This window comes from Calliopsis andreniformis, chromosome 4 (genome assembly GCF_051401765.1).
Source record: "Calliopsis andreniformis isolate RMS-2024a chromosome 4, iyCalAndr_principal, whole genome shotgun sequence".
NCBI lineage: Eukaryota > Metazoa > Arthropoda > Insecta > Hymenoptera > Andrenidae > Calliopsis > Calliopsis andreniformis.
The window spans coordinates 10,800,623-10,813,033 of record NC_135065.1 but is presented as its reverse complement, the minus strand read 5'-3'; the positions used below and the strand labels follow the sequence as shown (position 1 = coordinate 10,813,033).

The 12,411-nt window shown below is 43.6% G+C and overlaps 3 protein-coding genes across 7 annotated transcripts in view; 1 reads left to right on the top strand and 2 right to left on the bottom strand.

Moving 5' to 3' along the window:
* The window catches only part of LOC143177851 (arrestin homolog), a 36,683-nt gene extending 25,903 nt beyond the window's left edge, over positions 1-10,780 (bottom strand). For all 4 annotated transcript variants that reach the window (XM_076376102.1, XM_076376103.1, XM_076376104.1 and 1 more), the window contains exons 1-3: positions 10,683-10,780; positions 4,339-4,677; positions 3,635-3,777 (exon numbers count right to left, since the gene is read on the bottom strand). In XM_076376102.1, coding sequence (XP_076232217.1) covers positions 3,635-3,777; positions 4,339-4,428 — 233 coding nt within the window. In that variant the 5' untranslated portion in view covers positions 4,429-4,677; positions 10,683-10,780. The remainder of the gene's footprint in view (positions 1-3,634; positions 3,778-4,338; positions 4,678-10,682) is intronic.
* The window catches only part of LOC143177853 (14 kDa phosphohistidine phosphatase), a 48,839-nt gene that overhangs the window by 28,329 nt on the left and 8,099 nt on the right, over positions 1-12,411 (top strand). The gene's annotated exons all lie outside the window — the stretch shown is intronic.
* LOC143178231 (uncharacterized) lies at positions 4,628-11,388 on the bottom strand. Its single transcript, XM_076376761.1, has 4 exons — positions 11,348-11,388; positions 11,088-11,288; positions 10,629-11,009; positions 4,628-4,761 (listed from the first exon to the last, which is right to left on the bottom strand). The coding sequence occupies exons 1-3, from the start codon at positions 11,386-11,388 to the stop codon at positions 10,715-10,717; spliced, it is 537 nt and encodes a 178-aa protein (XP_076232876.1). The 3' UTR covers positions 4,628-4,761; positions 10,629-10,714.

The window sequence follows — 12,411 nt, the reverse complement described above, 5'->3', positions numbered from 1 at the left end:
TCGCAAAAATGTTTCGTCGTTGATGAATCGCTGGCGTTTCATGGAACTTGCTTCTCCCCGTGAAAAATGTCACTGTGACATTGACGTTAAATTTGCATTGTGTTAAGCCACCGCGAGCCTCTGCTTTCCCCTGTTCAAATTCTGAATTTCACGACTAGGATAATGTAAATTTTACACGAACAAGCTAGCTGTGGAATTTATGAAGGTTTTTAATTTTCCCATCACGTTGGCCTCGAGATCCCTCCTATTTCATTTTAGCGTTCCCCAATCGTGGTTCGTAGACTCACGCCTTTGATTGCTTCTATTGTTCGATAACAAGTAAAAGATCGTGATCGAGAGCTCGATATAAAATGACTGGCTCGCCTTGACACAACTTTGGAAGCAGTGTCACAGTAGACTAGATAATTTCCGCTCGTCGAAGTCGTTGCATTGATGTACACTGAAGAAACTCCATCATCCATATTTATCAAGCCAGTGTACCCATGGGTCTCACTATCTCGTCAGGATGACGCGTCGACCTTTCTCTCGTTTTCGATCGAACTACCACGGCTTCAATTTCCTGCTGGTATATGCCAACTTTCAATTTACCTATCGTCGTAATTGTCTGCTGGGGGCTAGTTCTTCGTCGTCTGGTTACTTGGGCGTGAATTAATTAGTCCGCAGTAATTAATCAGTCTTGTACTCGTCGAAAACCCGGGTTTCTAGTGGGAACAGCGAACATCTGCTGGGAACTGTCTTCTACTGTGAATTGTTAACAAATGTACTGCAGAAAATAAATTGTCTGGTGTGTAAGGAAACATACTGTAGTATTTGATTTTTTCAAAGCAAGTAAATTTTCAAATATTCAAAATTTTCAAATTTTCAAATATTCAAAATTTTCAAATTTTCAAATATTTAAAATTTTTAAATTTTCAAATATTCAAAATTTTAAATATTATAAATATTAATTTTGAATATTTAAAATTTTAAATATTATTAACGTTTCATAGACTTGGTTACTAAAATTGGTTTTTTGCCCTCAGAAAGGGATATTGACACATGAAGCTCGTCGTCAGTATTACATGGATCACCTGTTGTAAAAATAAACGAATTGCAAGCAAAGTATTTCAATAACAGCGTATAAATTCAACGCGCGAATTGATATCGCGTTATCTGCGCTTTTCCAGTTGATTGGCGATCGTTTTCCTCGTCAAATCCACGTTATATCCAATTGAAATTTATTCGTCGCAGAACCGATGGATCCAGTTTCCTAATCGAGCTTGCGATAAGTGATTAATAAAGCCAATTAATTTGGCTTCTTTAAGGCGAAGTTTGTCCCAGTGGCTTTTCTCCACTATTATATTAATACTTAATCATCCATTTCAGACTGTTGTCAATTATGGAAACAGATTATCAGAGCCCTCACCCTCCTTGCGTCGTAACAATAAATCACACTACTGGATTATATATTAAAGAAGAACTATATGAGTAATTATACCATCACTAAGCAATTTGAAGAATCTTATTCTCCTCTCAATTAAATCAACTCCATAAGAAAAATCAATAAATAAGGGATCTCTTTTTCACTACCAAATAATTTCACACGTGGGGGCGTTTCATCGACCCTCACCAGCGTGACGTCTTCCGTTCGATCTGCATTTACGGGCATGTAGTCAACAGCACGCGTTGGCGTGCACGCCGGCATTGCAAATCAATTAGCCAAGTGTAATTAGACAGCGAGCCGCCTGGTAGATGGTCACGAGACCGAAGATTTATCCACGATTGTATCCGTGGGCGGTAAACAAAATCGTCTCTGATTTCTCCCCAGCGTTGAGCTTGCTGTCCAATAACTTGCATGCTGCAACGCTTCACCTATCTTCCCTCGCTCGTGTACCTTAATTTCCCGCGGTATTACCAACACTGGCCTACCCCACTCATTACCACCGAGCAAATATTGCGATGGAGGCTATTTAAATCCCATAAATTCTTCTGACGACGTGCAAAGGTAATTCCACAGCCAGCGCGGTAGCAGAGTATCGATCACACCATTCCTTTGCTTTGGGCTGGCCATTTTATGGGTCTTCTTCATACAGCGATCCTCCGAGAGTCGTCGAGCTGGCGGATGTGTCCCATCAGCGCAATAGGGTTCCGGTTCGTGTAATCGAGCCCCAGACCGCAGAGGAAAGGGGTAGTTTTCCGACTACCGAGTATTCCACGCTCTCGCCAATTTTACCTCGAACTTGTTCTTGGCTCGGGACATGGAGCTTGCGACGATCAGAGGAACTACGAGCTGAGGAACACGATGAATGATTTCTGAAACTCCTGCAGCTTCCTTTTTTCTCTTGGATGGTCCAGGGTTTCTTTTCGTCGAAGAGTCTGTGGGGGAGCCCTTAGATAGAGCTTCAGGTGAAATAAGAATACAATGAAAGGCGAAGGTACGGTAGAAACTCTGCGTTAATGGAACCGTGAGTCTGTGGTTAATTGATTTCCAGTTCCAGCTCAATGGTTTCCTCTTTCGATGCAGCGATAGGTGATTCGCGATGTCAAGCGTTCAATTTTACCAAGACATCCGTCCATTTCGCTGAGATCTCCGACTCACTGGGCGATCGTTATCTCGCAGAAGCGTCGCCGTGATTTCTGCCCTCTCTTGTTCCCTCCTCCGAGATGATAGATCGAGTGGGCAGCCGTGGCCGTAAATCTTGAAGAAACCGTCCCCATAACACTTCCGACACGCGATTCGTCGCCGCTGGCTTTAACCCTGGAATATTTCTTCCTGAATCTCGTCATTTTTATTCTGCTCCACGGGACCGTACCTTTATATCGCAGCGCAATGAAAAATTCGACGGTGCTTTAATTGCTAAGCTTTTTGTCTCTGGGAGGATCCATGAACGTTGGATGTAATGGGAACGTATTTCTTACGAGGGAGACCTAATTGATTTAGTGTCGCGATACGTAGAATTAGTGTGAAATCTAATATCTGTAAAATAGGTACAGGAAAAAATTGACCTAAGATATGGAAGGTAATCCTTTGCATGCTAACAATGATATCAAGTCCTGACTCGATTAGAAGAGATATCTCTGTGATAGCCATACGAACAACGGCGATCTAGATGAATACGTAAACAGCAGTTCCTTATCAGTAGCAGAGAGAAATTAATTTGATATGTACCGAGCTTGTGAATCTTGATAACCGTGAAAAAACTCGATCCCCCTCTTTCGTATTTCTTTAAACCCAACCCAGACACGTGGTTCGCCCACGTATATGTAACCCTTATCACCTTGGTTTATCACTCTCGCCCTCCATTTACCTTATCGCTGTCCCAGAAACTTCCTCCCTCGACAGCTACCAATAACAATAAATAAAAGGGTGATGAGTAGCAGCGAGAAAAAGTAATTCGTCGATAAAGCTCCTCGAGCTTCCGGTTAGTCCCTCAACTAATAACGCGACTAGAATTTCTTTTCGTTTCGAATGCCCCGTCTACGTGTCTCCCCGTGATTTCATCGGCTACCACATCGCTATCTCATATTCCGCCGTTCCAACGACGCACGCGATTCGACTGGGCGCGGCCAGGATCGTAAATCGTTACGCGAAAGCCACGGGACCCTTCGTCAGTAATATTAGACGGCGTGGATAGCAAGAGGATCGCGTGCTCACCTGTCGGCTTGCGTGTCGGTAGGCTGCAGTTGCGGCAGCGACTGAGTTTGTTTTAATCTCTGAGCTTGACTATCCTGGTTTTTCCCCGTCGTGTTTACTGACTCCTCGGGCGTCGACTCGTCGTTGTGCTTCTTGCTCTCCACCTGTGACAGAGTGGCGTGTAGGACACATAAATTGGAACGCGTTGTACTGGCCACTTGAAGAGCAGAAGTGGAATGCTCTTCAATTTCGTCGTGACTGGTGTTTCTGTACAATAGATTGCTAGTTCGCTATGAGTGGGTGGTACTAGATAACGCTTTAATCGATAGATATGGATCAAACAGCAAATGTATAATTTTTTTCTGTTCTTTTTCTACTTTTAAGCGTTCTGTGTTACAGATTATTAAGATCTATAACATAAATTGTATGCGAACATTTTGTTTCTGGGGTCTAAAAGGATCCCAAACTGTTTACACATAAATCAAGTGAATATTATTTTTTAGATTTGGTATTCCGATGAATAGAATTAGGTAAAGAGTCAGATCTTCTTAAAATATAGAATAGAAATAATTGAATTGGTAAGTTGAAGAGCAGTACAAGTCTAGAAACTACATTCTAAGATATTTGATTTCAATCTACGGTTCTATGCATTTGATTATACTTTGAGATTACTTGAAAATGGACTGGTACTGTGCGTCAATTTCAATAAATTCTTCACTTCTTACCGTGACAGGATACAGAGGAACCTGTCGCTCCACAGAGTCCGACGACACCTCCGGGACTTCCGGATCCGCGTGTCTCTCTTCCTCAGTCATCTCCTCGTCGAGGTTCCCCCCGCGGCCACAAAGGCTCAGTAAACAGTACAGAACAACGCACAAAACTGCCACGTGTCCCTCGACACTCGACACGAGACGCAAGCGTCCTGAACCGAACTTACTGCCGCCGTTTCACTGCACTTTTACACGAGTCGTTTGTCCCATCGCGATCCCAACGAGATCTCATTCATAAGTTTCTCCGAGATTCACTAGTGCACCACGTGATTTACTTTCACAGAAAACAAATACCTGGGGAAGTGGTCAGAGGAGAGAAACGAGCCAGGCTTGTAGAGGGATCGATTGTTTGAACGGCTCGATTGAATCGAAAGTAATCTAAGAAGGGCAAACACACCTTATTTAGAGAGAACAAACGATGTTCAAACTGCGGAGGGCGAGAAGTATTATGAAATTGATTTTTAATCCCTTGATGATCACTTCAATTGGAAGCTTTTCATATGAATAGTAATGTACTTGAATCTCCACAGAGAGAATGGTAAAAAAGCTATTAGTTCTTAGATTTCATTCGACACCAAGGGATTGAAATCAAACTCTCCTCCTGCCCTCCAGAACACAGTTCTCTTCGCATGTCGCAAACGTCTGATTCACCTAGACATTTTATTACCCACAAAAGGCCAGAAGTCAGCGAAGCCTCATTACCGTGGCCCTGTCATCGGCTAATAAGATCCCTCTCGGTTCGTCCGATAATCTCGATCCCACGAGAGTCCAACCTCTTCCAATAAATTGTCTCTCGTTCAAACTTTCCTTCTCAGCCCTTAAGAATCCCCAGGACGCGCATCGGAGTCTCAAGAACGCTGTCATCTCTTTTTTGTGCTCAGATTTTGGAATTTCAGTAGTATAACTCGACAATACCTCGGTCTGGACTTTCGTAAGAAATTCTCCTTAGTCAGGGAAAAGCTTGAGCAAACCACTTACAAGCGTCTAATATCCTACCACACTTGGAACTCTTTTTGTGCCCTCTGAAACAGAGATTCGATTCAGGATGGTCATTCCATTTTCTTCTTTGCCCTCCAACGTGACCACTCTATTGACCCTTGTGCCACTTGATCGAAGCAAGAGCGCGTCTGCCCGATGCAGGCTTTAAATTCGCTGAGTTCCGAAATCAATTTAACCAACCGTGGAACAAGTTATTGGAAATTGATACTATTTGATACATCTCGAATTCCGTTTCTGCTAATGTGGACCGTGTAAATAGAAAAAGTAACGATCCCCTGGCTCCAAACCAGGTTATCAGTTTTCCAAAAGACCGAAGAACCGCGTTTGCGCTTCGCCAGTTATCCAATTCTCCTTTTAGGAACTAGTCGCGAGATCCTGTTCGAGGAAAAAATGTTCGAGGACCCTTTGGCTGCGCTGCTGCTCACGTCATCGTTATCCTTTATTCGGGACGTTCAAAGGCGAGGACAGGAAGGCCTCTCGGTTACCTCGTCTCGGTTTACAACAAAGCAAAGCCGCGGATGGTATCCCGACATGCATTTGTCGCACGGCTGCAGCGAGCTGGTGTTTAAATATCGATCTTTCAGAGATCGTGTAGCCGACGCTCGTGTCCTGTCCAAGCTGCTGGAAATTCCACTCGAGAGACTTCGAGGGAAACTTTAGAGAGGGTATTCGGAGCTATTGAAGGAGCATTTATGCGTGTCCTCGTTTAAGAGAGGACGAAAAACCGAAAGTAAAAAATCGTTCCATCTGCGACGATCCTTCCTTGGATATGACCTATCTTTACTGTCCACGACGTTAGAGAGACATTTTTCGAGATAGTCTCGACCCAGCTCTCGTTTATCTGCGACAGGATCGAAGCTCGAATTTACTGGGTTCAGCGAAGTCAAATCGTATCGAGAACGACTAGGAAAGTTTCTCGCGATAACAGAAGCGAAATGTTAACGAGACGAGCGTGAAAAACGTGCGAATCGGTTCCACGTAGGGCTGTGGTGGCGTTGGGACGTTTCAGTTTGTTAACTCGGTTCTTGCTAGCCGTCTCGTTGAGTTTGGGAAGAACATGTGACTGGTGGTATTCGGAGAGAGTTTCGCTGGTTGATCCATTGTGAATTTCCTCACGCCCCGACAGACTAGAAGGCCCGTGAAATTGAATGTCTCCCCAGAGGCTCGCTTTTTTACGTGTCTGGACGTATCGAGTAATCCTCGCGCCTGAGATGTCCAGGTTTTTCGTGGATGTTGATTCTACATGTTCCCATGATCGTTCATGTTTTTCTGGTGTTGGGTTTAACCCCCTTGTGACCTCTTTTTTGAGGTATGTCTGTCTGCTTTTTCTCACAGTGCAAATTATAGAATAGATGGCAAGAAAAGAAGATTTATTAATTTTCTTACTGATAATTTCTGATTCCCCATCCTGTAAATTTCAAGGAAGCTCGTAAGATTTACAATGACTTCGTTCTTCCTGCCATCAGTCACCCTTCTTCAGAAACGTTCCTAACTCCCACTTGAGATACATTATAGATAGCAAGATGCAAGCTCGAGGGAAATGCATTGTGCTTACTGGATGCAGCGGAAAATTCGCGTCAGCGGTGGAGCACGGTTGAGCAACCCTAGGCGACAAGGGGCATGAATTTTTGAAAATCGCGCTAATTATGAAATCCCAATTACAGCAGAGTTTTCCTGTGTCACAGTATTGCGAGGAGCGATAAAAATGAAAAGCAATTACTGGACGCGACCGGAGTGAATGACATGAATGGGAATTGGTGGAAACAGAGAAAGGGGTGTAGCTGTGCTGCGAAAATTTGTCGAAACAGAACGCTGACACGCTGCTCGAACAATTGTAGCGTTAGAAATGGAAAGACAGAGTCGTGGAGCCAACCGTTTCAATCAGGAGAAGTACGAATTGGAAACAAACTGTCGAGACACAGTCGCCGCAATGAATTTTCGCGTCCGAGAGAGAGATGGCAGGCTGTGCACGCGACCGCGAAAATCGACCGTCTGGGTTTCACCGATTTAATTGTCGCTGGCACCTGTTCGCTTCTGCTCGTTCCGATATAGTGCGATATAAGCCGTCGCGTGGGTGGTTTGCAGTCTGAGGTCGATGAAAAAATTATTACTAGGACTTTAGAGAACCTAATTTTTGTAGAAATATTTTTTACTTTATAGAGACATTGAAAATTTCTTCGAGTCTAAACTTTGTCATTGTCAAATCTGAACCTTGACCTCCCTTAAAAAGAAAAATTGTCTTTTCTAAAGAGGATAGAAATATAAATGTTATTAAGAAGAGCATTAAGATTGTGTGGTCAGTTTAGGTTTAATTCACTTCTCACGAAATCCTCGAATCTCCCCTATTCAGTTTCTTTGTCGTCGATTTTTGCTCGCTAACGAAGAGAGGACGGTAGATCGACATTAAGGGAGTGACGAACCTTGGTCATTACTGGAGGTCATCAATCAGCCTCGAGGAATTAGCTAGGAGACAAGAAGCCTGTACTCAGCCAGCAATTACGTCGCGAAATCTATTTCAGTTCTGTCACCGTGTTACTAGAAGTCCCATCAGATGTATGGGATTTTTAAATATTTTCTTCCAGAGAGTTGACAAGTATTCGAAGTATGGGGGAGAGAAAATCCACTTCGCCGCGTGGAATATTCAATGATAAATCAAACGCTGCTTGCAGTGAAAACTATTCTGTTTCCCGCGAGAGTTTTCTCTCATACCTGGAATTCTTCTCTCGAAGAAAGTCTCTTCAAGGAGTTTCCCCTTTTCGATGGACGAGTTCCCGTACCTTTCAGACAAAATATCTACATATGTGCAATTTGTTGCTCAGTCACATGCAGCTGATCATTGCGTAAGCTCGTCGACAAGCCACTATTTATAAGCCATTATTGCATTGTCCTTTGCGTAAGAACAGGTAATACCGCCGAGTGTAATCCGATGTAAAGCTCATCTTGATTAACCGATTGTCAGGTAAACACGTTCTCGCACACACGCGATCCGTTAATTACGCACTGACATCCGTCAGAACGTGGCTCGGCCTGAGTAATTAATTCACAGTTATGAAGCGATGAATTTTTCGATGTCCACCGCGAATCGATATCTCACACGATCGACCATCAATATTGAACTTCTTGATACCCTCCTTGCTTTAGGTTTTCGAAGACTGCTCACTTTTCTTCACAGAAAAGTTTCCATATTTCGCACGACTGGCTGGTTTACTCGAGACCATTGGTGCTCCCGCTTAACGAGCTCCTCGTTCCGCAAGAAGAGCATTTCATGGCGTACTTTTACTGTGGCGCAGTAATTCGTGACTAAAGAAAACTCAGGCCCATGGTAGATGGAGAAAATTCATTTTCTGAGTGACTCTATTTAACTACCTTTCATAACTCTCTCGTCTTTTCCATGGACGAAAGGGTGGCCTCAGAGACAAATAAATTCTTTCATATCAACCTTCGACAGGATCCCCTTTCTTTTAGGATTCCCAGTTGTCTGAGAAATTGTGATACCTTCCAAAGATTCATTACTACGAAATACCATTGAGCCTTCAAACCTCGTCTCGAACATGTCTGGCCGCATTGTCAGCCTTCAATAAAATCGACGACGCTTTTTCTTCGTTTACTTCGCCTTACTTGAGCTGCTCTTTGCTAACGAGCAAGAGAAGCTGTAGCGATGTAGCTTCCTTAGCCACAAAGTCGTGCAAAATTCACAAATGAATCCTACCCGCATTCTACCAAGGAAACAAATTCCTTCTGTCGCGAGGCTTTTGCGTGTGTTAAAGCAACTAGCTGTATCTCCAAGGATTAAGACAATCTGAGTTTCTTATTGTTCTCAAAGAAACTGGGAGCCAAGCGCTATCGCTTTGAATTTCCTCTGCAACCTCTTATCGCTGCTTTTTACCCTTGGTTCAGAGAACGAAAGTATGTTTAGTATTCCAGGCAACGAGTGTTAATTGCGAATTAATTCCCAGCCACGTCCCTTCCAAATTGTTGCAATGCAAACCCACTTTATCGCCCCTGGATTAATTACTCCCACCAAGTTGCTTCTAGAAGTATGAATTTCTCCGCTAATGGACGTTGTAGCTTTGCGCCTTTTTTCGGCCCGTCTTAAAGTCCCAAAGTCACGGCGTTCCACCCTCGTCATACATTTTTCATGAGTCCTCCTCTGGGTACGAGACGCTTCCTGCCGCGGCGGCCATGTCGCTGAACCACTGTTACCAATCCGCTCGCCCTGAGCGTTTTGCATACATGCTCTGTCCAGTTTATACGGACTAAGCGATCGGAAACGTGACTAACTATCGGTAAATAAACTGATGAGAAGCTTGCCCCCAGCGTTTGCTTTTCATTAGAATTAGCGTGTCGTGGATCGAGAAATTTAGGGGAAAATTCATATTTTCTTTTTCGTGACTATAAGAGAAGTGAAATTTCTTTTGAATATGAGTCTTTGTATAAACGTTATGGTATTGTTGCGAGTAGGTAACCAAATGGACAAACCGAGAGTGGCTGATCACACGCGAGATTGGAAACTACTTGCCTCGAGCAAGGTATTAGATAATGAGTCATGGCGGGTGTTATCTCCCCTCGATGCACGCGAAATATGGTGCATATGCAACCTGAGAGAATGTTGTAGGCGACTTATATCGATCTCGGAATTTGCCCACCTGTCAGATCTCGTCTTGGGGATTGCAGTGGTATCTGGATTACTACCCAGCTATTGACAAAAGCAGTATTTGCTAAAAATGTCTGACTACTATTGTGCACTAAAACAAGACACAAAATGTTTCCTGCCTTTTTGGATAGTTTGGTGGTCTTTTTCTATACTATTAGATAAAGAAATAAAAAACGTTGTTACTGTTGCCTGACTCCAGCGATTGTATCCCAGTCGAAACGCGGTTTTAGTTTTAAGAATTCTTGTATATTTTATCACCTAACTTTGATCAATAACTTGAGAGTGTTAATTAAAAAATATATTGCATCTGGGAGAAAGTTTTCGGTCAAACACAAGGGTACGAAGTTATTTAAAAATGTAAAATTGTATAGTACCAAATCCCTCTAATTTCCCCATATGTTTTTTATTCATACGAAAACATTTTACATTTCAAAAACCACAATTAATTTAAAAAACTACGTTTTAAAAAGCTACAATATTATTAAATAACCTTATATTGTTGCATTTGACCAAAAACTTTTAGCCACGGATAGTGAAAACAGCGACGGACAGTTAACCCGGCATCGCTGCACATCTTGAATTAATTACCTACCCTACATTCCTCGATGTCAATGAAAAATCACCTCTCCCAGTTCAGCTTACTTACAAGCTCTGCCAGCCGTGCCACGAGTCGCCAGATCACTGACACCACACTGTCGCGTAAACAAACAACCCAGGACCGATTCTGAACACTAGATCAACCCTCCCTGTGTCACCCTTTCGCGAGAACTTCTCTTGGATCACTGTCCCCAATGGCGCACTGCTTTCAAACTTCTCGATCCCTCTGAACAAGTCTGCCCATCTAGGACCAACTCTGGGACCCTGACCTTGACTCGACTCCCTCTTTACCGATTCCTCCACCGTTTCCTTCAGAACATTCGAAGTAATTTCTGAGGAAAGTGACTTGAAAAAGGAGATTCGAAATCGCGCACTTCTTCAGAATGTCCAAAAGGACTCGAAACGACTCGAAATGAGTCCTCGTAAAGTAAAAGGTTGACGTTCGCGACGACACGGTGTCTCGTCTCGTCTGGAGCGCGGTTGAAGTCGCGAACAAGTGGTTAGGCTCGGCGCTGTGCCCGACGGTCCGTCGTCCACCACGGCTCGCCGACTACTGAGCCCGCCACGCAAGCGTCTGGGCGGCTGCTCGACTCTTCCGCTCGCGAGGCCGATTCCAAGCGTATTGTTAGCGAGTTCGTCGGGTAAAAAAAATACCCTAACAGCCAGAACGTTTATGAGGTCATATCTGTGATTCTAAGACGAAACGACACATGCCATGTCTTCAGAAAATTTGAGTTAATGTCTTGATTGTACATCTAGAATATAGAATTTATATTTTCAGAAAGAAGAAGAGGCAGGAAAAGAATCTTTTCGCCTAAAATGGAATAAAATGAACGCTAGTGTTTAGGTACTAGGAGACACCTAACTATTTGAACATTTACCTTAGAACCCTTGAAAAGCTTTCAATGAATGATTAGTAGCTGTATGACTTGTTGCCAAACCCCTGAACGAACTTCCCTGACTTCTCCCCCGAGATTTTTGCTCGGTGGCTCTGTTCGTGGGTATCAAATTCTATTGCAGACACTTGTTACGGCTAACGTTACTCTGTTACTCTCAGAGTTCCTGGTTAAATAATGGTTCATTGCAGATTGTTCTCGTAGGATGTGTAATTTATGGAGAACTCCACTTGGGGATTGTTTAAGCGTTGAAAATCGGTTGCAAGGATTAATTTATCTAGATTCTCATTAATCTCGAGTATTGCGACGCTGTGTCACGTCCTCCAGTCTCTGTCACAACCATATCTCTGCTTTCACTCTCCCGTAACATTCGTAGAGGTCGAGGTCGTGTATCTCGGTCTATTTAGAACGTCTGCGAGGATCTGCGAACACTCTTGGTTACCAGGACCCTCGAATCTCCTTATTTCGCCCTCCTCAGCGGTGCCTCCGTCGCAGATAATTATTGATTCTCTAGATAAGCTGAAATGCCAGGGGGATCTGTGTTCAGACGAGGGCCTCGCTCCTTCTCCAAAGGGTAATCTATCAAATCCTCTGGCGAGGAGGACAGCACAGGCAAACAGTGCGTCGGGATGGTAATTAATGCCATAGTAGTACGGCTGCTGCTTCGTTCATTTGCCTTTGTCTTCGTCAAAGGGCTGCTGGACACACGGAAGGGACTGTAAAAATGGTCTCCCAGGTAAAAACAACGCTGCTATGTAATTCGATGACGCAGAATTTTCTTTGTCGCTCGGCTCGTATTAAGCTGCCGCTGCCTGGAACACCTGAGACCTGTAATACAGGGTTGACGCGAGTTTCAGCGAATGGGAGATGATATAAGCAAGT